This window comes from Scophthalmus maximus, chromosome 14 (assembly GCF_022379125.1).
Source record: "Scophthalmus maximus strain ysfricsl-2021 chromosome 14, ASM2237912v1, whole genome shotgun sequence".
In the NCBI taxonomy this organism is placed as follows: domain Eukaryota; kingdom Metazoa; phylum Chordata; class Actinopteri; order Pleuronectiformes; family Scophthalmidae; genus Scophthalmus; species Scophthalmus maximus.
Genome location: NC_061528.1, coordinates 19,963,353 through 19,989,613, shown reverse-complemented (window position 1 = coordinate 19,989,613; position 26,261 = coordinate 19,963,353). Strand labels below are relative to the sequence as shown.

The 26,261-nt window shown below is 40.3% G+C and overlaps 2 protein-coding genes across 6 annotated transcripts; both read left to right on the top strand.

Moving 5' to 3' along the window:
- The first annotated feature begins 22 nt into the window (after nt 1-22).
- Nucleotides 23-21,672, top strand: LOC118282868 (interferon alpha/beta receptor 2). Of its 3 annotated transcripts, none has more exons than XM_035604383.2 (8): nt 23-140; nt 1,173-1,331; nt 5,158-5,287; nt 6,271-6,446; nt 6,866-7,014; nt 7,953-8,112; nt 13,653-13,768; nt 19,303-21,672. In XM_035604383.2, exons 2-8 carry the CDS (start codon nt 1,283-1,285, stop codon nt 19,984-19,986), a joined length of 1,464 nt encoding a protein of 487 aa, XP_035460276.2. In that variant the 5' UTR covers nt 23-140; nt 1,173-1,282; the 3' UTR covers nt 19,987-21,672. The 3 variants fall into 3 exon arrangements, with proteins under 3 accessions (XP_035460276.2, XP_035460275.2, XP_035460277.2); XM_035604382.2 differs by having other exon boundaries at nt 31-180; XM_035604384.2 differs by lacking the exons at nt 23-140; nt 1,173-1,331 and having other exon boundaries at nt 5,279-5,393.
- On the top strand, nt 20,032-25,941 carry LOC118283001 (interferon alpha/beta receptor 2). 3 transcript variants are annotated; one of them, XM_047337349.1, is made up of 6 exons: nt 20,036-22,041; nt 22,392-22,503; nt 23,164-23,339; nt 23,550-23,698; nt 24,717-24,879; nt 25,087-25,941. In XM_047337349.1, the coding sequence occupies exons 1-6, from the start codon at nt 22,002-22,004 to the stop codon at nt 25,170-25,172; spliced, it is 726 nt and encodes a 241-aa protein (XP_047193305.1). In that variant the 5' UTR covers nt 20,036-22,001; the 3' UTR covers nt 25,173-25,941. The 3 variants fall into 3 exon arrangements, with proteins under 3 accessions (XP_047193306.1, XP_047193305.1, XP_047193304.1); XM_047337348.1 differs by having other exon boundaries at nt 20,041-22,041; nt 22,371-22,503; XM_047337350.1 differs by lacking the exon at nt 24,717-24,879 and having other exon boundaries at nt 20,032-22,041; nt 22,371-22,503.
- The last annotated feature ends 320 nt before the right edge of the window (nt 25,942-26,261 follow it).

The following is a 26,261-nucleotide window of genomic DNA, read 5'->3' as shown; positions in this document are numbered from 1 at the left end:
GCTTTGGGATTGCAACTGTACTAGAGGTCCGTAAAGGCAGCACGAGCAGTCGTTGTAGACTTTTACGTTACGTTTGTCCGTCAGTGGTGAGACCTGTCTGTAGCCGAGATGGATAAACATGGATTCTCTTGTCAGGAAAGGTAGCTGTGATATCAAACACAGAATTGCATGTTACAAACGGTTTGTATGTTTTGAGTTATTTTTTAAAGCCTCGGCTTGCAAGTTGGTATACATATGCTAAGAAAGAAGGTCCGTTACCTAGCTAGCTAGCTAGCTACAAAATGGACATCCGGAGAAAGGGACGAAGACTTGAAGCTATCTGTCTTTAGAACTTCAGGACAATTGTTTACTAGTAATTCATGTAGGAAACCTAAACGTTTAAAGCTTTAAGTTAAGTATGATTCCCATTTTCCCACTGTATTGTAACAGTGGTTACACTTCCTGGGGTCCCAATACTTTTTTCAAAAATATTTCGATAACTGTAAATGCATTAATACACATCCATATCATTTATATTAACAAAAGACTCATCACAACACAATCCAACCACTTCAACACGTAACAACCGACATCGAAACCTCTCAATATCAACCTAAGAAAAAAAAATATTTTCTTCACTTGACAATATTTTTGTGTGAACAGATAGTCTCAACTTAAAAACAAAACAAAAGAAGAAACTTGGTAGTGAATTCTAGGCCACCGTTGCTCAATAATGAACTGTCCTCTGTATTAAACTAGTTCTAGATGGAGACAACAGTAAATGGCCTTATGCCTGCTGAGTGAAATAGATAACTGTAGTTTAAAGTTTTATAGCAGCAATGTCTCTGTCCATTTTTGCTACCATCCGATCAATTTGGCTGTTCCAAGTCCAAGCTAAGGTGAACCTGAGGCAACATTTTGAAATCAACTCTCAGTTGATTAAATGACAAAAGTTAATGGATATTAACTTGATATGACATTTAAATGGAGACTTAATTCATGCCGAGGCTCAATTGACACACAAAATAACTCAGACTTGGTGTCACTGGAAAATTACTTTCTGTCCGTCCTATATTAATTTGACAGATGTTGTTGTCCAGAGTAATGATAACTTAAACTGGCTACTCAACATAGGATCATATGTTTTACAAGTAGAAGTCGCACTCAGGCTAACTGCAGATTTGTTTTGACAGCTGGGGTTAACATGGAAAGTGAGGGCAGCAGTGGCGTCAAAGTCTGCAGAGGTGTGATGGAGCCTTGAGGAACCAAGGGCAGTGCTGGTATCAGATCTGGTCTGCTTGTCATGACTGCTCTCATTTGGATGCTCACATTGCTGCCTCAGGTCCTGTCAGGTGAGTGCTCAGTCAAATGGTGTTGTATATGGGCCTTGTAACCCTGAAACCCTAGAAGTGTCTCTTCTGAGGACATTTTGTTGTTTTAAGTAACTGTCTGATTGACATAAGATATTTGATATGAGGTTGAATTTTAAGGTCCCATATTATGCAAAATACAATTTTCCATGGTTTTCTAACGTAAATATGTGTCCCTGGCATCAGTGGCGACTGTGGAAAGTGTTCCTTTAATTTTCTTTAAAATTAAAAAAAAAATATATATATTTATTAAAATCAATAGTAACAACTTAATTTAAGTAAGAGTGTAATATAAATCAATATTTGGGATTAAGCATTCTGTTCATCCCCGACCCGGACCCCTCTGGTGTTGCGCCCTTACGGTTTGGGGCGCTGGAAAAAGCACCCACTGAGTGCATCAGCACAGCCAATCGCAGACAATCGCAGACCCGTTCTGATGCCTCTGGGGCGCTGAAAGCGAGCCCCCCAAGCCAGTGACGGAACGTAGTCTGAACATGTTCTATGCGCCCCAAGCGAAGTCGACAACACGGACACTTGACAATGAGGGATGAGAATTCCATTTGAGAGACAAACTGGAGGAGAAGCTACAGGTGAAACCTGGAGAAACTACAGGTGAAAGCTGAGTCCAGATCAACCTGAGCTCGCAATTAGACAGCAAGAGAGTGAATAAGGGAAGCAGTTCACTTTAACAGGTTATTTATATATAATCATTATATTCAAAGATGTACTGCAGTATTAATGTTTTGCCACAATAGGTGAAGCCTTGGGTAAGGTGAGAGGGTTTTGCAGCAGAGCACTTTACTCCTTATTTCCAATCCAGTGTTGATCTCCCGATTGATTTTCCCACCAAAATAAGATCCATAGGGACATCTAAATGAATACATATTTTCAATTATTATATTCTATCACATTTTATTTCATTATAGCATATTGTATTACATGTTTAATATTATACTGCTTTTTTGTGTTGGATTAAAATAATTGGTTAGTATTTAACTGCAGAGAAGTAATGTGTGATTTTGATACTTTGTTTCATTAAGTCATGGCACAACCCACCCTTGAAAAAATTCCACCAGCCACCACTGCCTGGCATGTTAACAAACCCCCTTAAAGAAAAGTCCATCCATTCTCTCACTTGCTTGCTCCACCTTTAAGAAGACGTGTTCTCAAATAAGCTGTTCAGCTTTGTCGCCCTTATAACATCCTATAGGGTCCCAACGCCGCCTCCAGGTAAGGGTGACCCTCCCAGAGTTAGGTGTGTGTTCTGCCCACTGAATACCTTGCTGCAGCCTTGTTTTATTTCCTCACTAACGCCCAAGATGTCGATGGCAAGTGTAAAGCATGCCCGTTGCTCTGTTGTTGGCTTCTCAAACGAATTTAGAAGTCTTGGGATTTGAAGACCCAGTGGATTAATTTTATTTTTTATGGAAATGGGCTCGAAACAGCCAGTAAATTGTTTTTATGTGTATGCTAACTATTTTACGACAGACTGCTTCTACAACATTTACAAAGCCAGTACAACCATAGGATTAGCTTCAAAACTGAAGCCAGAGAATGGATCGGTGCCAACAGTCCGGGACACAACGTTAAACTTGTGAGCTGTATGAAAGACCGTCTTATCAGTAAGCTCCAACGTTATCAGTGCTGCTAACAGTATTAATGAAATTCATGCATTCGTCTATGATGAATCTTCGCTATTCCCAATCCTGAGTCTCTGTGTTGGAGCCTACACTGTGCAGGGGGCGTGGCCAGTCCTCACTACCCGACACAGACACTCGCCTTCTCCGTTTAGCGATGGCAGAGAGTGAATGTCTTCACCAAAATCAATGAAGACAATGCTGGCTACCTAAAGTGTAACAAATGTTTTGCAAGTAAAGACGGTGACATGAGCAATCTGTGAAATATTTAGTGAAAGTGAAAGTACACAACAGCTGCAGCTAGTGGGAGGCTGACTGAGGAGAGGGTGAATGAGTGAAAGGCCTACAACCCTTTACAACAGAAGAGTCCAAGGGTTTAAGGTAACAGTCTGTCAACCAAATTCAGTTAATGCAAATGAATACACATAAAATGGTCTGACAGAGGGTTTGGGGAAAATATTATTAGAGTCATTTAGAGTGTACTTTCACTTTAACCAAATGTTCTGTGTGACTGCCTTTATTTGCAAAACATTTGTTGAACACTTGTGTCTCCATCGATTTTAGTTTAGTACAGACTTTAGACCAAAATGTACCGAGATGCACAAAAGTGTTGACTAACCATCAGAAAACCGATTCTGCTTGTATTCTCTGGAATGACCAGCAGGGGGCGACTCCCTGGTTGCAAAAAGAAGAAGTCCCTACTTGACAATGACGCTACTTCTCACTTGATTCATAATGTCAGTAAACATTTTCCTGAGGAGTTTATGGTCTCAATCGCCAGTTTCAAGTCTGCTCCAATACAGCATGATGTTCAATTCGTAAATGATGGTCCTATCTAGAGTAACATTGACGATAATGCAGCGTATGCATTGGAGCGGGGATACAGTGTAATTGACAGCTAGTACCGTCCAATCGGTGCAGGTTGCAGGTGTAGATGGATACTAGGGATCGACTGATACAGATTTTTTAGGGCGGATGCCGATACCGGTTTTTTTTTCATCAGCCTTAGCCTATGACCGATACGGACTGCCGATTTTCTTGAGCCGATATTTGGAGCCGATACTACTTTTGCTCCCTCAATTTAATAGTTAAAAAGAATTAAATTCAGCGGGTTGTCTCATCTGATCTGAGGTCTTAGTCAAAGTGGGGTTATGGCCAAGACTGTGGCTCGTCTCTGGGGTGGGAGACATTGAATCCCCATTCCCGCTGTCCGGAGGAGAAGGGAGAGTTGGTACCCGGCGGGCGTGCAGTGCAGCAGCCTAGGGCAGAGGCACCGCAACGGCACTGGGTAAATGGTTCGGAGAGAGCGGGGCCGGGCCCAATAGGCGACCGGATCTGCCCTCCCAAAAAAAACTATCGGCGAACGTAGCAGCCACGCATCGGCCGATGCCGATACACATAAAAAACGCAAACATCGGCCGATATTGTCGGCCGGCCGATAAATTGGTCGAAGACTAGTGGATACCACTTATTCAGAACAGAGCTAAAATAGACACATGCTAGAATGAAGGATCTGAGGGGTGTTTTTATGGAAGAAACTTCAGTGACATGTTTGGGGGACCCCAGAGATCAATGTAAACTTGTTGAAAGGGTGTATAATATGGGAGCTTTAATTAAAGGTGCAAGCAGCGTTGAACTGGCCCTTGCCCCCTCATCCACGTTGAGCCCAGGTTGATGCACCTGTGCATTTTCTTAACCATCGGACACTGTGTTGCAAATTTGTATAACTTCCCCCTGGTTTGTGGTTCTACATAAAATGCATAAAGTTTGTACATAAGTGTACTTATGGTAAACGGACTGTATTTAAATATAGCTTTTCTAGTCTTAACGACTGCTCAAAGCACTTTTCAGTACAAATCATATTCACACATCTTCATACAGAGCTTCTATACGCATCTTTCATACACTGCTGGCACAGCTGTTAGGGATAATTTAGGGTGTCTTGCCCAAGGATAGTTCAGGACAGAGACTGGAGGATTGAACCATCGACCTTCTGGTTAGTGTACGACCCTCTCTATCTCCTGAGTCACAGCATCCCAAATTTCATCTGTTGTTTCGATCTTAGCGCTGTCATGGAAAACATTTGGAAGACAAGTAGGACTTGGGTAAATGTCGAATCTAAAATTATATATATTTCCATGTAATGTCCTATCTGTTTGTTTGAATTACAGCTATGAATGAACTGCCACCGCCTGTAAACCCTACCGTGATCCCCAGCCATTTCAGTCATATTTTGAAGTGGCAGCCAGGACCAGGGACCCCAGCTGGAGTGCACTACCATGTCGCCATTACCACAACAAAGTGGGTTTCAGATGTGTTTGTGATGAAATTGTAAACAAAGTCCTGTGGATTCTTAATAGAACCAGTTACTTTTGGTTTGAGTAACATCAGGAATAAGATTACAGATGTGAGTCAGCATTTGTACACATACACACAGACACACACACACACACACACACACACACAAACAAACAACAACAAATGAAAAGTTAATTTGCAAAGACGGGTATCTGTTTTTTCAATTTTATAGTTTTGTATAGTGCATTCCAGGTAATGTCAATCAAAACCAAATCATTTTTAGGTGACATATTATGCAAACATCACTTTTTCAGTGTTTGTGCTAGTATCTGTGGTGCCTACCGGCTCTTTTTTTGGGGGGCTTGCTAAAATCTAAAGCCTGGCTGTGAAGTCAGGGTGGCTTAAAGACAGAGGGGTTAAAAGAGGAGCTGCAATGGACAGTATGAAGGACACAGATGCCTTTTCTGAATATTAGAGCATGTACACCTTTTCAAGTGGTAACCCAAATTAAATTATGAACCTGAATATGAGCATAATATGTCTCCTTTAACCGTCATTTTACATGTTTTACTGGATTATCGACTTTAGGTCTTTGCGTTTAAAGGGGCAGTAAGCGAATCTAAGGCAATACATGTTTTGTAAAAATCAGCGAATATTTCCTCACCATCTGTTAGCTGTTGCTATTGTGTGTGCACCGAAAAAAATCCTGGTTCTCGGCTCAGCCTTGGCCCCATGAATCGAAAAAAAATAAAAATGGTGCGGACCGCACCCTCACAACAATGCAATTGCAGTTTGTAAACTTCACGCGTCGACACGTTAAGACACCTGCTAACGGGTGGTGCTGCAACTCAGGGCTTTCGACCTAGGGGTTAGCGAGTCGGTCTCCAATTCCAGAGCAGTAAGATCAAAACAACAACAGAGAGAGAAACAAGCTATTTCCAAAATCGCTTACTGCTCCTTTAAGTCTTATTGTTTCCCTCCTGAAGGGGAACATCCTGGGTGCCAGTGGCTGGCTGTGAGCATGTCCAGTACCCTCTGGTATGCAACCTCACAGGTGCTTTCTACAACCCAAGAGAGTTTTACTTTGCCCAGGTTATAACAATGCAGGAAGGACAGGCCTCAGAACCGTTGATCCACCCAGCATTTATACCCATCAAAGACAGTAAGTGGCACTGTGTTGAAATAGATTGATAAATAAAAGGAGATTCTTTTTCTTCTCTTTCAAACAGTCATGTCATGGCATCCTTTTCTCTATTTGGATCTATTCTTTTCTGTTGTAGCAGAGAACAGTTTCTTAATTTGTGTCTTCTGTTGTATTGTTGTCTCTTCACTATGTGCTCTGTTGTTCCTGAAGTGGTCTGATGTGTAGGAATATGTATAGGGATGTTTCTTTTTTATGTGTCTTTTCAATGCTTTGAGGCATCAGTGATATATATCAAAAGTTAGGCAACATTAAGTATACGACTAATACTTATTATGTTCACTCTTGCTCTATTCCTTGTAAATTACAATTCTGTCATGTGATGGAAATTTGACTTGCACCTTCATTATCCTATTTGCCCCTGTGTCTGTGTCGTCCAGCTCAGTTGGACCTGCCAGTGCTGACTGTGACACCCTGTGGCAGGGATCTTTGTGTAGACCTTCATCCTCCCATGGAACACCGAAGGGAGATCTATGACACTCTAAGTTACAAACTTAAGATCAAGAGCAACAATGCAGACAGAGCCATGGTATCTGGGATCACATACTTAACTTATAAACTTATATAATCAATTACACTGATTTATATACTTGTGTTATCATGTCTAATAGGTTTAAGTGGGCATTAAAAACAGCAGTTTTAAAAAATCCAGCAGGTTGTGCTGATGTGGGCTCAGCACAACCTGCTTCCTAATGAATAAGAATCTTCATGCTTAGGCCTGCATGAGCAGAGTGACTAGAGAACAGAAGAGAGAATGTGTACATACGTGGTCAATACTTCAGTACTACTACTGAAGAATAAATGGATCTGCAAAAATCAAACTATATAAGCATTACTAGATATGAGTAAGCAGACTTTGTATGCATGACCATATAAGCAAATGAAAACCAAAACTCTAGGTGTATTACTGTGTTTTCATATTCAGTGTGACCAGTGAAAAAATACGTTACTGTGATTTTATTACGTTAATCTAACACAAAATGAACTGGTGTAAATCGATGTACTGTTGGCTTTATAAATAGAGGGACAGTCACACAATTTTCTGCAAATTTGCCTCGAATGACTGACTGATTATCAGTTAATTGCATTGTAACTTTTGAGCCTGTGACAATGAAGGGACTATGTATAAAAATCGTTGTAATTTCTAGACTATTAATGTGAATTTTAAAGCTCCTTGAATTACAGCTGAATATCTAAATGTCAATCACATCATGGTGGATTTTTTTCAAATCAATTGTAGGGGTATACAGAGGAAAAAAATTAAAATTGTGCCAGTGTGCAAATACATATAGATCCAACTGTATATAATGAATACAGTACCCATACTGCTCACATTGCATGAATCACCAACAGTCTGTAACATGGCTTCCTTTAGTTTCAACAGTGTAAGTAATGCTGTGTTTGTCTCATTGTTTCCACTGAGTCTTGTACTAAACTAATAGTGGTCTGTCATCTCCTTTTGCGCAGTTCTTCAAGGCCATCAAATCTCTGGGAACACAGATTTTGGAGGATCTAGCCCCTGGCAGACAGTACTGTGTCTCAGTCTGCATCACAGATAGCCTTGAGTCCAAGGAGTCCAACTACAGTCAACCTGTATGTGTTTTCACCTCTAGCATCTATACTGCAGGTACAGGTCATGCCTTATACATTCACACAGGTGTATTCAGGGATATTAGTTTTTATTCAAGATCCCAAAATCATTTGAACGTTGGAGGGAAAAGTTAATATTTTAACTGTAATGACCCATCTAAATTCAAAATATACATTGTTGTTCATCGATAGGAGCAGATTTGGAAATGATCAAGTTACTTATATTTATCAAGTACAATTATTAATAATTATTAAAATACACAAAAAACAGGGACTTATTAGCCAAACCTGTGAAATAATTTAAAATATCAATATTTATGATATTGAAATCAAAAGTTGAACAGTGAAGATGTGAATCCGAGCACTGACCCTCGCAACCAGTTACTACAACACAATATGTACACTATATCAGTCAACTTAAAAAATAAATCTATTTTTAGTATAAAGAATACACCATATCCATAAAATCTGAGTAAAAAAAGTTTACTTCAGGTGAACAATTAAGTAAATAAAATTGTAAATAGCATGTTACACACATGCAGACTGTATTTTTAGGTCCTGCTTTAAAGGTTCCCCATATGCCAATTTTTAAGTTTCTCAAAAGAAAATGCATAGTCCCAACATCCAAAACACAACACTTTTGTGCTGTGCAATCTGACAAAAATAAAAAATTGCATCTTCCTGTATCAATGAAAGTAAAAGTGCTTGCATGATTCCCAAAGAAAACATTACACAAATGTAAATAGTTTTTTACTAGACCAATGACTGAACTTGTCGCACCTAGACCATTTGAGTGCAAGGAACTCAAGATGATGTGCTCAGTACTTGAACTGTGCACGCGTCAAGGACTTACTTCAAATCACCTGGGCTAAACCTCTTGAAATGTGCAGCACCTCTTGCACTAGTCTTGCCAGGTATAGCAGCAGTCAGCGAGAAAAGGGGCTTTGCTATGCTAGAGCAATTTTGTATTAACTTCTGGTAGTAAATTACCATCCCAGTGTTTCCTGTGGATCAAGATGCTTGGCGCGGGGGCCATGGTTGGGTGGTGCGTTTGTTTTTCTTTTCCTTAGAAAAAACCTGAGTAAGCACATTTTAACTACTACCACTTCTTATAAAGCCTCGTGCTTTTAACCAACTGTATTGTGTAATGCATGCTCGTTTTCCCATAGAATCTTAAGAGACAATGGGGGGTGGATGTCAGACCCTTCCCAGAAGAAAATTTTGTACATTTTAAGATTAAATCCATCAATCTGGTGAACTTTGATAGCAATTTAGGAGGCTAGATCTTTAACGACTTTGTGCTCTTGTAAACAATTTTTTTCTGCAGGAAAGAATTTAACCATAAACACATTGTTTGTATGGATATGAATGATGATCACCACTGTTTATGTACAGTTGCAAAACATTTGCTGCACTTGTGGCAACCAGACTTTCGACCGGTTCACTCTCTGCGCCATCAGAGCAGGTCTGGGATCTGAGCATCTCTGCTGCTGACAGACGAGCAGTGAGAGTTGGCCAAGCCCACTGCACCGGACATGCTCCGACACAGACAGAGACGCACAGATGTGATCTCTCCTCAGTACGCTGCTACTCTCTCCTTTGAAAAAATAAAATAATATCAGTTGGTTGTAATGAATGCACATGCAGTTTTCTGTAACAAGACTGTCTTGTATTAGACTCATCACAGTATCGTCAGATCGACCACCCCTAACTGCAGGTCACTTTTTGCAATAAAAAAAGGAAAGGGCAACCAGCAACACCGCAGACCAAGCAAACAGCCCGCTCTAAACATAATGTTGAGAATGGTCACTAACTTTAATGACAACACAGCAGGGCTCTGCTGAACGCACCTTAAGAGATCTTGTATGTTGCTCTGAGATATGTTAAAATATTTTCGATTTGTTTTATGTCTATGGCGCAACAAATTAGACTATGACGGACAGCCAAAGTCTAGTCAATGAATGGGACACACGGACATGCACGGGGGCGTAGACTGGAGTCACCAAAGTATTTGTTGAGATGACTGATTGGTTGGATTGAAATTAATTTTTCTGCCGTGGTAAGATTTAGCCGTGGCGGGCAGCCACAGTGAAATGTTACTGGGGGGAAAGCTGCATCCCAAGGAAGGACTTGACCTTTTTTACCTGAAGGTGTGACTCCAACATCCATCATTAGGTCCACTTCACTCATATCAGTGATGACTTGCACTTTATCTGCATCTGTGGCAACTCCGTTCCCATCAATGACGTGACAGGCGGCTGTGGCTCAGGACGTAGAGTCGTTCGTCCTCCAACCTGAAGGTTGGCGGTACGATCCCAGCTTCCGCCAGTCCACATGCCGTTGTGTCCTTGGGCAGGACACTTAACCCTGATTTGCCGCTGTATGAGTGTGTGAATGGGTTAATGTGATTTTCCTGTAAAGCTAGAAAAGGGCTATATAAATCAGTCCATTTACCATTTACACTTTTTGTGAGCCAGCTTCAGCCCACGCTCTCTAAGCCATCCCAAAACCATCTTGAGCCTATTTAGGGCATCTTCCTCATTTGGAGCAAGACCAACACATCGGTTAGTTAGCACAACGTTCATCATGAGACGCATGAAGCCCGCTGGGCTGTTACACAGGCCCTGAGGCAGTCTGTTGAACTCATGGTGTAGTAAAGGTGTAAAGGTAGTTAAAGCCACTGGTGTAGTAAAGGTAGTGAACTGCTTGTCCTGCTTGTGCATTATAGAACCCTGATGTTAAGTCCATGGTGCTAAAGATGGTGTTTCCTCCCAAAGCAGCCAAGCAATTAGCTTGATGGGGTACCGGATGAGCATCTTTCACAGAGAGTGCATTAAGCCACCAGTAGTCCACACGGATGCATAGATCACCATTCTTTTTCCATACAAGCACCAAAGGAGACGGCAACTCACTGCATGACTTGCGAGATGGAATAGGCGTTCATCAGTTAAATGGATTCTGTTGACAAAGTCTTTGGCACACCCGCAATCCAACTTGTCTTTGGAAACACAACTTCATATTTGCTGTATGAGACCCACCAGCCGGCCTTTCCAATAGGGTGTCATTTCAAATGAGTTAATGTCGTTTTCACCCAGACTGAGAGTACTGAGTCTGTTCTGAAGTGTGGGAGCTCCAATAGTGGTTATGATGGGACCGGGGTTGTCCTGCATGCTTTGGCCTTGTGCCTTAAGGTCTTAAGAGCTCAAGGTCTTCTAGCTATTTTTCTGTTCGTCTTCAATGACCCTGCCACCAGCAGTTATTACAACACAATATGCACAATAGCACAGACAATTTCTGTTTAAATATATAATACAGTTTATTAAACTTAAGCATTATTAATTCACAATCAATAGTATTTAAATAAAACAAACAGCTATCATCAATCTTAGTTCTGAACTGATAAACGAAAGAAGCTACAACTATAAACAAACTGTACAAAATCATAAATGGACATAAGTGTTTGGTTGTGGGTGCATTAGATAGCATAAACTAGGTTATGTTAGCGACCGCTAATCTGTCCGGCTTCCCAGCCCGGTGACGGTTTTGTTTACCGGTCTTCTCCCAGTAAACAAAACTCTCAATCTCCAATGAGCACCGACTGAGAATACAACTGTGTTGTATTCTGGGAGTCTTTTGGGCTCGATTTGGTGCTGTTTTCCTTTGTGTGTCCCATAATGAAACAACATCGATCTGTAATAATAATAATAATGATAATAATATAGGGCTCTCGCCAGCCTAGCTGGCTCGGGCCCTAATAATAAATTTCATTTATAGAGCACTTTTCATTGCTAAAAGCAATCTCAAAGTGCTACAAAGTAGAAACAAGATAAAAGAAATATGAAAAAAATAGGTTTAAAAAGAAAAAAACATTGGTAGAAGAAAAAGTACAAACATTTAGGGGAATGCTTGTTTAAAAAGAAAGGTTTTTAGGCCCTTAAAAGAGAGAGTGCTTTGTGGAGCCCTCAGGTGGTCTGGAAGGGAATTCCACAGGCGAGGAGCGGCTGAGCAGAAGGCTCGATCCCCCATGGTGCGCAGCCTGGTCCGGGGTGAAGGGTGAAGGTTTTGTTTCCAGAGTGGAGGTTGGGTGAGGAGGTTTGTGGTGAGAGTAGATCTTTGAGGTAGGGAGGGGCATTGCCATGGATGCACTGATAGGTGAGTAGGGAGATTTTGTAATCAATCCTGAAAGAGACAGGAAGCAAGTGGAGTGAGTGAAGTACGGGTATGATGTGATCATATTTTTGTATCTTCATCAGGATCCTTGTGGCGCTGTTTTGGACGTATTGAAGCTTTTCAATGCTCTTGCAATGAGTCCCGATGAGGAGAGCGTTGCAGTAGTCCAGCCTTGAGGAGACAAAGGCGTGGACAATGTTTTCGGCATCTGACAGACAGAGTGTGGGACAGAGTTTGGCAATGTTCCTGAGGTGATAGAAGGAGGTCTTGCACAGATGTTTAATGTGGGTGTCAAATGTAAGATGAGGGTCAAATCTTACACCCAGGTTGGTGACTGTTGATGACAGGGGTATATTTAGACCAGAGAAGGTGATTTGGGTTATGGGGGATGACTGGACCTGGTCTGGTGTACCAACTAAAATAGCTTCTGTTTTGGAACTATGAAGCTGTAGGAAGTTTTCTGTCATCCACGCCTTTATCTCCTCAAGGCAGGAGCTTAGTGATGATGATGACCAGGACAGTGAGGCTCCCTTTTAACAGGAAGAAATCTCTAGCAGAACCAGACTCAGTTGTGGGCGGCAATATGCCATGACCGGTTGTAGTAATCACAAATCAATTTTAGAATTATACAGTATATCTGACCATGATTTATCCAATGTGTTTTTAAAAGAGTTAAAAGAGCCCACACCACATCCTCCCAAAGCTCGTTCCATGATTTTACAGCCTGAAGTGTGAAGAAGTTTTTCTTCTTTTCAGATGATAATTTTAGGGAGTTCCCTCCTAACTAAACTCTTGATTGATGTCAAGAGGATGTCATTATGAAAGGACATTATTGCAATATAAAAAAGTTAGCGTTGCCTGATTTGTTCCATCAACATAAAGTTATTCACTTAAAACCGACCTTTGGTATTTGTGAATCAGTTCTGAATCATAACAGAATTTTTTTTCTTTTTTTTTTTACTCATACTACGTCACCTCTGTTTCCCCCTTAGCTTGGCAGTTTGATTCTGCCACAGGTATCTGTCACACTGAGCTTTACTGTGTCAATCTGAATAGTATAAGCAACATACCAGCAGACCATTAATATTCATACACTTTGCAGCATATTGGAATGACAGTTGGGTGTGAATGTCTTTCATTCATATCATCTCAAGAGAATCATCAACCCTTCTGTACTTCAATCATTCTCCCATGTCATGAGTAAACAAAGTTTTCATTGTGGTTCAGTCACTGCTTCAAAACAAAAGTCATACATTATTTTACAGGTTTTATTTAATTTCAATATCAGTAAATCTCTGATAATAAGGTGTTCATTAGTGAGACCTATAACTATAACCTATAACACTTTTGACTTATTTTTTCCCTAAAATGTAAACTTTTCAAAACCTCTTTTTGTTGTTTCTGCAGACCAGTGGCTCTCAGCTGTATTCTGTTCATTGCTAATGTTGGGTGTGGTCGTCGTGGCCCTGCTGGTGTTCACTGGATTTATCTGTCTGAAAAGGAGGCCACTACCACTGGTCCTGGTGAGTGAAAGCTACATGTAACTGTTAGTCTGTAAAAGTAGTGGGTGGTAGTACCACGGAGTGTTGGTTGTTTTTTAGGGGTCCAAGCCAGTGGGGGCTGGGAACCGCGTTTACAAGCAGCAAGGTGGTTCCCAGTTCCAGCGGTGCTGGGAACCCTGTTTTTGTACTTTTTACTTTTTCCAGTGGTGCGATTTTAAGGATTGTCCAGAAACCCTGCACTCACCCAAGGCACACAAATTGACACACTTCTGACAATAGGGAGCGCTACAATTACAGGAAAAACGCGTTTTGCCCTATAACTCAAATCATACATCGCACATTTATAAACCTTATATCCACATGTTCCCTGAACAAAGCTGAATGTCCTTAGATAAGCCACGCTTATTTTCGCCCTGACTTTCCTCCCCGCAAAATGGCGATTTGTCTGAAATCTACTTTTTCGAACTCCTCTTAAACCATGCATCCGATCTGCACGAAACCTGGAACGTAGCATCTCCAGACATAGCTGACAAAAAGCAAATCAAAAGAATTTTGCTTCTTTCAAAAATGCGAAAATTACGTAAAAACTAATTTGTGTAGGTAGCTGCCAAAACACCAACTTTAGCATATCTCGCCCAAATTAAATGCTATCAACACTAAACTTCAGATTCTGGTTTGGTAGGACACTCTGAGGTTTGCCAACAAATTTGATGAAGATTGGCCACTAGGGGGTGCTCTAAATACAAATGTCATCAAGGGCAATTGCAATTTTTACGAAACTTATAGGGTACGATCTAAGGCCACTCCCCAAAAAAATGTTTATTGGATTCCTATCTTACACTAACTTCAACAACCTCAAATATCCAGGGTACATTCACAATGCGACATACACCTCACATACCAAAAATTACTAATGTGGACCAGTAGGTGACTAAATAATCAAGGTAGACGCATTGTGGACTATAACTTCCACATTACACATCGCACATTTAAAAAACCTTACGTCCCCGCATTCGTTCAATGTAGCTTAATCAAATGACAAAGGCCACGCCCATTTCCGCAAAAAGAATTCCGACATGTGCAAGACCTCCTTGTTTGAACTCCTCCTAGAGTTTTCGCCCGATCTGCCTCAAACTAGGGCTGTGCTAAAAAATCGATACGGCAATATATTGCGATATTTATTTACGTGATATACTTACTACATGGATTTCCAGCTCCAAAAATCTGTATTTTGAAGGAAGAAAAAAAATCATGTTTTAAACGGGTTGTGAATTACAGCTTCCGCTCCTGTAGGTGTCGCAGTGCGGCTGGTTGGCACGAATTGCCGGGTGCCATTTCTGGCAGAGTGAGAAATGGCGGCAGCATGTCGACTGATAATATTAGAGCGGCGCCTTCAAAATATAAAGCCAATGTGTGGGTGGACTTCGGTTTCAAAAACAAACCAGGGAGCATGGACTTGGATAAAGCAAATGCAATTTGCAAACTCTGTCACGCTGCCGTGAAATATTCAGGTAACACAACCAACTTGCGAACTCACCTCGTCAGACGCCATGCAGACAAAATAACGCTACAGCAACAACCAAAACCTGTCGACCCGAGGCAAACTACGTTGGATGATACCACGAACAAATTTTCATCTACCTCATCTCGAGCTGTGAAGATTACGGAGTCGGTGGTGCTTTTTATTTGTCATGATTTGCGCCCCTATAGCGTGGTTGAAAACACCGGCTTCAGGTATATGGTAAACACCATGGAGCTGTGCTATGTGATCCCCACTTGCAGACACATAACGGAGGTAGCTGTGCCAAGGATGTATGAAGAAGTGAAGGAAGTAGTAAAAACATCTCTTGGCTCAGCAGAAAGAGTTGCCCTTACCTGCGATGGTTGGACATCGAGAGCCACTGAGTCTTATGTTACGATCACGTCGCACCACATCGATCAGGAGTGGAAACTTATTTCTCATGTTTTGCAGACGAGGGCAATGCATGAGAGCCATACTAGCAGTAACATCGCCGAGCTTTTGAAACGTGCATTGGAGGAATGGGACATAACAAGCCAGGACCCGGCCATAGTCACTGACAACGCGTCAAACATGACCATCGCAGCGCAGCTAGGTGGTATGCTACATTTAAAATGTTTCGCGCACACCTTAAATCTGGCTGAAGCTAACACCAGTCGCACGGTTGCTCTGAAGAGTGAGAAGAATAACCAGCTTTTTCAGATGCAGCACCACAGCCAGCCATGTTCTGTGTGAAAAACAAAAGCTGCTAAATCTGCCTCAACACAAATTGCTCGCTGACGTTGTTACCAGATGGAACAGTGCTCATGGCATGCTGCAGCGCTTCCTAGAGCAACAGCCAGCCATCCATGCTGCCCTCCTCTCAGCTGAGGTGAGGAAGACAGAGAAGGAGATCTGCACCTTAAGCGAGTCAGACATAACAGCTGCCGAAGAAGTAGTCACTGCTATGAAGCCCATGAAGGTAGCTACACTTGTTATGTCACAGGAGACAACTCCAACACTATCAGTTGTAGCACCACTCCATGCCCAGCTGATCCATGATCTACAAGACAGTCCAACTGATTCCAACTTGACAAGGGAAATCAAATCTGCTGTATGCCAGGATCTTAAAAAGAGGTACTTGGACGAGCAGGAGACTCTTTGTGTGGCCTCACCTATGGATCCAAGGTTAAAGGCCTTGCCCTTCCTTTCAGAAGACCAATGCCAGGACATCTGTGCTATAATCATCGCAGAAGCTGCAAGGAGCAAGGGGGCATTTCAGGTAACATAAGACTGCTGTCAATATTTATCAATACAACATTCAAAAATATCCATTCACATTTTCACAGTTTAAAAAGCATAAATACTACTGAATGATAGTCAAACATTTATATTACAAGTGCGATACATTTAATTCAATTGTCACGTATTGTATTGCACTTAATATTTACTGATATTCTAAAGCTAATGTTATTGCATTATTGTTTTTCAGCAGAGTGAGACTTGAGTGGAGACAGGAGATATAGGGGTTATACAGGGTTATATATATTTAATATTATATATTATATATATATATATATTTAATATGCACTATGTTGTACATTTCAGTTAATTGTGTTAAGTACCTGTGCATATGCACTTTATTTTCAGTGTGTCCACTGCAGTGCTTTCAGTTAAAGTGCAAGTGTGCTATTAAAGAATGGAGAAATACATTGAAAAGGAATTACATTGTTTTGACTCAATTTGTCTGCTGCTTTCAGCTAACTATGTGGAATATCGCAATATGCATCCTATCGCAATGTATCGTGATATAATCGTATCATGACCCATGTATCGTGATGCGTATTGTATCGTGAAGTCCTTGCCAATACCCACCCCTACCTCAAACTACGTATATCCCATCTTCAGATGGACCGGACAAGAAGTTATCTAAAGGAATTTTGCTCAGTTGAAAAATGCGCAGATTACATACAAACAAACTTTTTGTAGCTAGCCGCCAAACACGAACTATAGCATATCTTGGCCAAAGTAAATGTTATCCATGTAAAACCTACGTAAAAATACTTGTTTTCCGTGTTTCTGTGAGGCTCTGGACCAAATTTTGCAAAGATCGGGCATTAGGGGGCGCTACAAACACCAAAACATTATATCTAAATTATAGCTAACTGCTTAGTGACTGGATGCTGGACTAAGTTGCCGGCCCCTCCCGCCCCAGCAGCAGCTCCGTCCAGCAGCCAGTCACTAAGCAGTTAGCTTTGGCAGCAGTTTGCTCTGACGTCTTCCGGTTACCACTGAATTTTGCATCGGTTAGTTTACAGACCATTTTGATAAGCATTACTGCTACGCGCAGCTCTTCTCTCTCTCGCTCGCTCGTACTATGCTGACAAACACCACTACGCACAGACTCCATTCACTGCCCCATTCACGACAGGAGTTACGCCACTCATGCAACGTGAGGTGGTTGGTTGTCTGTTCTGTCTTCATGCTGCATATACTGCACAATGATTACGTACAGTCAGATAAACCATGATTAAAAGTCCCCCTCTACTCAAAAAAGTGTGTTACAACAATAGCACGACAGCCCAATAAAGAGCAACAGTGACTGCCCACTTTTTGAATGGCTCCAGTTCCGGAAGTGAATTTCCCATCATTTTCTTCATTGACATTTCATAAAATCCACATATAAAGAGTTTTAAGCGTGAAACCAAGCCCTGAAGCTACGAGATGAATGTCATCATCAAACGTTTTATTCAGAGGAAAAAAATTGGAAAACGGGAAAAAAGGCAAAGGTACTAGACTTTATAATTCTATAATTATTTTAAGAGGAAGGAACTACTCATCCCATAAGCCATTGCGAATGCATTTCCAACGTCTTCCAACCGACAGTTTAGAGCGCTTCTTCTTAAATTTAACCATCATCATCACTACAGTGTTCTCATGTTGATAGAGTATTGCGGCTTGTGTTCTGTGTGCGTATATAGTGTATAACAATCGTAGAGTTCAGTGGAAGCAGCTGCTACCAATAACTCATGCTGTGTTCCATTACATTTCAGAACTCGGAGCTCCGAAGTCGTGGTTGGTGGGGTTCCTCCGACCCTCAGAGTCGGAATCTGATAATAATATCACTTAGCACCATGGAAGTTATTTTCACACAAGATGGTTTATGAATTCAGTATAAGCCATGCAACAACATATTTTTAAATAATTTGGCTGTGCTAAGATGAATGACTGAATGGCTATGGCACTAAATGTGAGCACATAAAAAGGCGGGTTTGACATTTACACACCAGACTATTAGTTCATCAGTTGTCACAAATTGATTTGATTTGAGATTGAGTTCCTATCAGTGTTAGCTTTATTTTTTTTATAGCATACTGTGAAATAAGAACTGTTATGGATGTGGGCGTCCGTTACAGTAAACTTTTTTGTTTTTTTTGTGGTGTTTGTCTCGTGTAAGGGGGGTTTTGACACTTTTTTATAGTATCATGTTCAATTCTAACTACCTGAAGTCAACCACAGTGACATTAAGATATAGAGGGGGGTTTATCTAAAAGGAGTAGCTTTTGATATGCCTGATTACAGATTTTATTTATAAATGATGATGGATAGCAAATTCTATATTCTAAATTTTTATTCTGACCATTATAATTTAAACAAATTCCTTTAAGAAAGTACTTGCTTTTTATAGTTGATGGTAGTAGTACCTTTAACTATAATCTCACTAATAAACATTTATTCATTGAATTTACATTATTCCGCCAATGTCAACAATAACTGAGCCTTAAAAACATTGTATTTCTTGACATTTGAAGATGTCACTTTCGGCTAGAAAAAAAAAAGTACATATTTTATTGTATAAAATGGAGAAAAGAAGCATCATCTGACCTATGAGGAGTTGTAACCAAGAACTGTTCAGTCATTTTATTTGATAAAGGATCCACATTTAATCGAATGTCAAAATAGTTATTGATGTTTTTCTGTTCATTAACATTAACCAACTCTGTCTCTTTTTGCTTTCTTCATCTTCTCTGCATCTCTGCCTATTTTTCTGTCTCAGACATCCATCCATCACGAAGACGGGGTTCTGGTCATTGCTCCTTGCAGCATGTCCTTGTCTTCCCTTTTCAATGTTGAACCAATACTCCCCTCTTCAGGTGAAAAGAGAAGCAACCAGTCAGCAGATGAGAGCGAAGGGGAAAGTGTCACCACTGATGGGTGTAGAGGAGAGTATGAACTGCGGGTGGGCACTAACCTCCTGTCTTCCCCCTCTTCATCATCTTTGTCAGCCTTTTTCTCTGAACCACAGCCAAACTTCTCATCAAACCAAACATCAGACTTCAGTCCACAGTCTGAAGTCTCACTTTCAAAAGAGACACATTCCAGTGCTGGGCTGAACCACACAATGAGCACAGACACAGACAGTTTGACTGTTGGAATAATTGAGACAGATAAGGTTGAGAAGGAGGTAGTGGGACATATGGACAATCAGGATGTGAACCTCCTCACATTAACCTTCGGCAGGCACAGAGAGGAACGGGAGGAGTTGGAATCAAATATTGACCTGGCAGAGTTAGAGCCAGAGTCTCAATCTGCCTCAGAGGAGTACAACATCACTCCAACTCAACTCTCATGGTGTACTAAGAAAGTTGCCATAGAAAAAGTTTCCTGCTCTGGTGACGAAGAAGAGGAAGAGGAGCACTCTGGATATATGGGGCATCCAAGTACAGATTTCCTTATTTGACATATTTTCAGAATGTCATAATGTGTTAAAACCTGTTTCTAGCATTGGTCTAAATTTATTTCAATGATACGAAACACTGACAACTGATATTTTGATGGGTAATTCTCATTTCAAGATGGGTGTGCTGCACTTACATTGAGCTAAGCCCGTACCAACCAATACAGTTTGATATGAGTTTTGTTTTCCAACAGTTTAAGTCCTGCAAACAGTAACTGCTTCATATTATTTCCAATAAAAATACTTTTTTTTTTCATGTCAATCATCTAATACAAGTAGAACAATGATGCCTAATTGGGCTAGATCCAGTAGAACCAACCAATTTTGTCTGAGGTGACAAGCGACTTCAATGAACTGATGAGATTTGTCAAATTTCTCTTATATCTCTGCTGAGAAAGTAATGTTTTCACCCCTGTTTTTTTTTTGGAGGGGGGGGGGGTTCCAGTAGTTTAGTAGACGCAAAAAAAATACAGATTGCTTCGTAATTTGGTGGAAAGATGGGACATGGTCCAAGAAAGAACCAATAAAATTGTGGTGCTGAGTGTTTGTTTGTTTTTTTGGGGGTTTTTTTGTACATGTTCACCCTTTTCCCAGGGAATGATGCATGTAACTTGTTGGGGGAAAAACATGTGGTGTTGTTTGTGTAAATATCGGGGGACTGACGTGGCTCTACTGAGTACCATTGTGGTTTGTGCAGTAAAGAGAGTTTGCTGAATCTGACTTGAAACACTTTAGGAAGTTTAGGATAAGAGTTTAAAACGTTGCTCCATATAGTTTATTTTATCATATTTCAGACAGCTGAGTTACCTCTCACAATCTAAACGGAATAATTTGTAAAGCCAGATGAATATACACCACAGCCCATGAGACTGATGGTGAAAATGTACAGTATACACTTACGGTGGTTTAATCAGCAGCTGGATGGCTTTGTAAGGGAATACTTTTCTATAATGCAAGGATTTCAGCCCTGCAATGTGAAAGCTCAAGGGAATTGGGGTTTGCTGTAGAATTTGCTATAGATTTCATGTAAATGCACTCAAAAAACACCAGCGTCAATGTTCTTTGCATCCTTGGATGGCTTTTACAGTTTGCTTGTGCAGTTTTTGTTTTGTTGTGTTTAGAGTCCGACCGATATTGGATTTTACCGATGACGATATTACAGAGAAAAAAGAGTGAGGAAACATTTGACTTTTTAGCATTTAAGCTGAAGGATGTTAGGTGCACAACATTTATTCAGCTGTATTGTTCTGAATATTACTGATGATGTTTACCAGTGCAAAATCATTTCAAAATGGGATTTTATCTTCAAGCATTGTCCTTTGACATGCACCAGATATTGAATTTGTGAAAAAGTTTAGTAAATGGGAATAGTTTGCAAAAAAGGTCCTCATGTTGTAACTGTGAGCTGCTTAATTTATAATTTTGTTGTCACATTTGTCATTTTTTATACTCTGGTCTATTTTGAATTAATTAATTATATAGTCAACGATCATACACATTGCAGCAGGATAGTTAGGTTATACATGTATAATTAGAATTTTAACTCCGTGCCAAGATAGTCAAAGTGTCCTGTTATTCAGTCTGCAGCTGTAGACACGTATAGTATGTTTCACAATAATAATAAAAATGTAGCTGGTAAATGTTGCTCTGTCAGTTGAATTATTGCATTAAAAGCAGGTGCACATCTTCCATGTGTTGTTCAAGTTCACTATGTACAGAAACAGTTACCTTAGCACAGAAAAGTACAACCAATTAAACTGGGACAGATCAGAAACAAAGTAAAGGTAATGCCAAGTGTGTGTTTATGTCCTGCGTCTATATGAAAGCTCACTGAGTCAGATACAGAAAAAGATTTGAAGGGCAAAATACACAGGGAGGGACTTCTGGGGAAATAGAAACTCAGCACTACATGAGAACAACAACCCCCACACATACTCCCATTTCCCTCCCATCCCTCTATATGTTGTGTGCTCTAAAGCAAAACAAGAGCCGTAGCATTTTGCGAAAGACGTGTGACAATGGGTCTGTGGACACTGCTTCTTCTGCATTTACACGTTGGTAATGCTCCTTTGTTTTCTTTTGTTTTTTAATTCGCTGCTTATCTGTGTTTTTACACTTTTGGTCTAGGTTTTTTCATATACTTTGGCTAGTTGTGTGCAGATGTGTGCATATGGATTTGATGTGTACAGTATAAAGATATGTGAATATGGATGTGGCCAATTTATTGGAATTCTCAGTTCAAAATGAACTTTCTTAAATGTGTGCAGACAGCAGATGTTACAATGGGCAGTAATGCAATTATAAAATAATAAAGACGCAACTTTGTCAAAATCAAAATAATTTCACTCTCCCTTTTTAGTTGATGTTCTTATTCTCTCTCTCTATAGTGTTTTGTGTTTCTCTCCCAGCACCTTCCAATGTCTCCATCTCTTCCTTTAACATGGAGCATACAGTCAACTTCCTGCCAGGTCCCAGGACCCCCTCCGACACCCACTTCACTGTCCAAATCGTCCAGCAGAGGTATTCAAGTCGACTGGCCCCACAGTACTCAGACAAATGGGACAGGACGATAGAGGAGATAACACATTGAGGCAGACTCAGGACCATTATATGATTCCCCGTTTATACCTGCTTTCACATCTAAAACAGATGCACTGATTTTCTTATGGTTGCTTGACAAACCACTAATAACAAAGGCCTAATTATCGAATTACATCTTGATTTTTACAGAGGAACTTATTGCCGTTTAACTCACAAAGCATTTGCCTGTTGTATATCAGCAAAACAAATGTAAAGCCCCTTTCATATGAACAATGTAAGACAAAGTGCTAAAAAAAATAAAAGCAGTAAACTGCTTCCATGCTCTTCTTCCACCTCGTCTCGGTTTGCTAAATTCAAGTACAATATGTCATACATTTAATTTCTTTGTTTCTGAAGCACTTTTTTAACCCTGTCAGTTTGCACTTTCGTTTTTGAGTAAATGTCTACCTCAAGCAGACAGCTCAGTAAGTTGCCCTTTCATAAAGCTGTAAACGCTGTCTGTGGTAATATATCCATGAGCATGTTGATGGTTATGTTTTTCGCCCTCCTGCTGTGGTGATGACGTAATAATCTTGACAGTGTCCTTGGGTTATCATCAATCTTTCTCTACCTCCATCTGTTTTTTTTTCCACTTTGGAGGAAGAGCTCGTGGAGACCAGTGGTAGGTTGTTTGGAGCTGACACCTGGACAGATGTGCAACCTAACTAGAGTGTTTAAGAACCCGTACACTCAATACAAAGCCCGTGTCCAGGCCTTCACACCCAGCCTGACATCCAACTGGACCGTAACAGGCTGGTTCCTGCCTCTGTCATCCAGTGAGAAATCATCAACACATTCACACATAGAACATTTAAAAGTTTCACACAGTTCTCAGAGTAATTGAATGAAAATAGAAGTGTTGCCCAACATCTCTTGCACTGTTTATGTGATGGCAGCCATCATATTGTCTTCTTTTTATCATAATTATTTGTCCTTTGATTGCTGTCTTCACAGTTGACATAAAGTAAGTTAATTTCTCCCCACAGCTGTGCTGGGACCTCCCAACGTGTCTGTGTCTGGCTGTGGGAACTGTTTGATCCTACTGCTCAAAGCTCCTGCAACTAAGAGCCTCCAGCTGGAGAACCTCTACAGAGGAGTCATTCTCAATGTGCAAAGGACCAGAGATGGGGCACAGGTATGTGTCACACAGCTGCACTAGTCAGTATTTTTATAGTCCTTTTTAAACTCTCCCCTTATCGCTGCAGACACCTTAAGTCCATTAAGGATTGTTGTTTTTAGTTTTTCCAAACCACAACCTCCAGTATTACCAACAGTAATTTCAGCGTTATGTAACTTGTAAGAAATTACTTAAAGATGAATTTTTTTAGCTTTTAAATGATTCTCTGGTTGATTAGTCAATCATCAGATATGCATATATCTAGTAAACTGTCAAAAGCTTTTATTATAGTTACAGATTACATAAATCTTTATTAGGGAAAAATCTATAAATGCTGCACTAATCAATATTTTCATGATCAATGGAACCATTTTTTTATATCTTGCCTTTTTTTGCATTTCCTGTTCTGAACATGTAGTGAGTGGCAGCTCTTTCTTTGGAACAAATACAGTAATTTTACACAGGAAATGACATGCATCCCTTTTACAACAGCAACAGTTTCTGGTTAGTTTGTTTTTCTCCTGAACAAAGACATAAAGGAGCGCCACCTACAGAAAAAAGTATTCTACCAAAGAAATAATACAACAAAATACAAAATCTTTCAGTAAATCACTTTTGGCTTACAGGAATAAATCCAAGAGTGGAAAGTGGACAGTTTCTGCAGCACAGACATTGAACTGTTAGCTGAGCTGTGTCTATTTCTACAGTACATACCATGAGAGTTTGGTTAGTGTTTACATCCACTGACTGTCATTGTGACAAAGCAATGCCAGGTTCCTGGCATTACTTGTCCGTAAAACACGTTACTGTAACTCATCACTTAATGATGCATAACTGCCCAGCACTGTAGTGTAAATAATACAAAATACTATACATACAACTGAAGCCTTTCTCTATGGATTAGTGGAATTTCAGGAAAAACCAAAGGTAAATCATTTATAATTTTTATTTAATTTTATTTTCTTAGAATTAGTAACAAACTATGGACAGTTTTTTTTAATGCCCTTTATATCCTGGTTTGTCTGTTGTGTTTCAGTTCAGACTGAATCTGCCATATAGTGAGGAGAAGGTGATCATGTACCTGCAGCCAGGTACAGAGTACTGTGTGACCGTCTCTGTGACAGCGTTCTTTAACAACAACTCTGTCTCCAGTAAACCTTACTGTGCCTTCACCAGCCATCCTCCACCCAGAAGCTCATGTATGTCACTGTTGTTTTACTTTAACACTCAGTATCCCCAAATAAAATTGACAGATGATGCTATGAAAGTTAACAGTTTAACATTGAAGCATGACCACAGGTTACACATGCACAGCAGTGAAAACTGAAGTCTGACTTTGTTGTGTTTCTACAAGTAATACCAATTCTGATTTAATTCAAAATGAATGCTTTTCCCTTGTTTTACAGTGTATGTGGTCTTTGGCCTGCTGGGTGCTTTCTGTATGCTGGGCTTCCTCATCACCCGATTTGTTGTTCATGGTTGTCAGCTGTAGCTTCAAGTTTCTAAGATGAAAGCCTGTCCACAACTGTGGTTACTGATCCAACTCAAGAATTATTAGAGATGAGATAAAGTTCAAACTGATATGAAATGATTAGCAGATGTAGAAGATTAATGAGTTAGTCAACCAAATGCTTTAATAGTCTACAGCCATGAAGTCCGATTGTCCCATGAGCAGTCCCAACCTAGAGTCTCCTACTAGTTTCAAAAGCCTGATAGATGTTATTCCTCTGTACCTTAATGCTCCATTGTTTCTGAAAACTATGATAAACACATCACTGAGCCTGTGATATGTTCCTTCATTCCAATGAACACACAAACTTTGATTATTTTGACTTGATCCCATACACACTATCTTGTTGCCCCACCTAATTGGAACATTAACAACATGTTATCTAATTGTTTTTGTAATTCTAGGTATCAGTTGGGTAGAGATTAGAGCAACTGTTAGCCAACTGTGTCCTCTCTCTCTCTCTCTCTCTCTCTTTTTTTCTTTTCTGCCCACCTCTCCTCTCTCCCCCATTTTTCTCATCTCAGCCCAACCGTTCGGGGCAGATGTCCGTTCTGCTGGAGATTTCTTCCTGTTAAAAGGATTTTTTTTTCTCTCCACAGTCGCTAAGTGCTTGCTCATTGTGGCAACTGTTGTGTTTCTCTGTAATATTGTGAGGTCTCAACCTCAATATGTAAGGTGCCTTCAGATAATCTATGTTGTGATTGGGCGCTATGCTAATAAAATTGAATTGTGAAATCATTGTGATTTTAAATAAGTCTATTGTGGTGATTTTTAAAAATGTTTTAAATTGTGGAGTCAGGTGTTTAGACCGATCAGCTCCAAAAGTTTATGAGAATGTTTTATATTTACCGCTGCTCGTCTTGCAAGATGTAACCTAAATTCTGCAACTACAACACGCAGAGACAGCATTGGCTAACCCTCGGCTGTCCCAGCATGGCAAAGACAAGTTGACCTTGCATAGGTTAACTAAACACTCATCTTTGCAGTCTTACGGAGAGGAAAGGAGAGAAATACCCGACACCAACAAATGGATTATTTCCTCCTGTTTAATAAACTTTTTTTTTTTTACTC

Bases quoted from the DNA above. Each gene is read 5' to 3' on its own strand.
- LOC118282868 (XM_035604383.2), top strand. From the start codon at position 1,283: ATGACTGCTCTCATTTGGATGCTCACATTGCTGCCTCAGGTCCTGTCA. The intron at 7,015-7,952 runs GTATCTGGGATC...CCTTTTGCGCAG, and splicing joins ACAATGCAGACAGAGCCATG to TTCTTCAAGGCCATCAAATC. The intron at 13,769-19,302 runs GTGAGTGAAAGC...TTTCTGTCTCAG, and splicing joins GGCCACTACCACTGGTCCTG to ACATCCATCCATCACGAAGA.
- LOC118283001 (XM_047337348.1), top strand. From the start codon at position 22,002: ATGGGTCTGTGGACACTGCTTCTTCTGCATTTACACGTTG. The intron at 22,504-23,163 runs GTATTCAAGTCG...TCCACTTTGGAG, and splicing joins GTCCAAATCGTCCAGCAGAG to GAAGAGCTCGTGGAGACCAG. The intron at 23,340-23,549 runs GTGAGAAATCAT...TTCTCCCCACAG, and splicing joins GTTCCTGCCTCTGTCATCCA to CTGTGCTGGGACCTCCCAAC.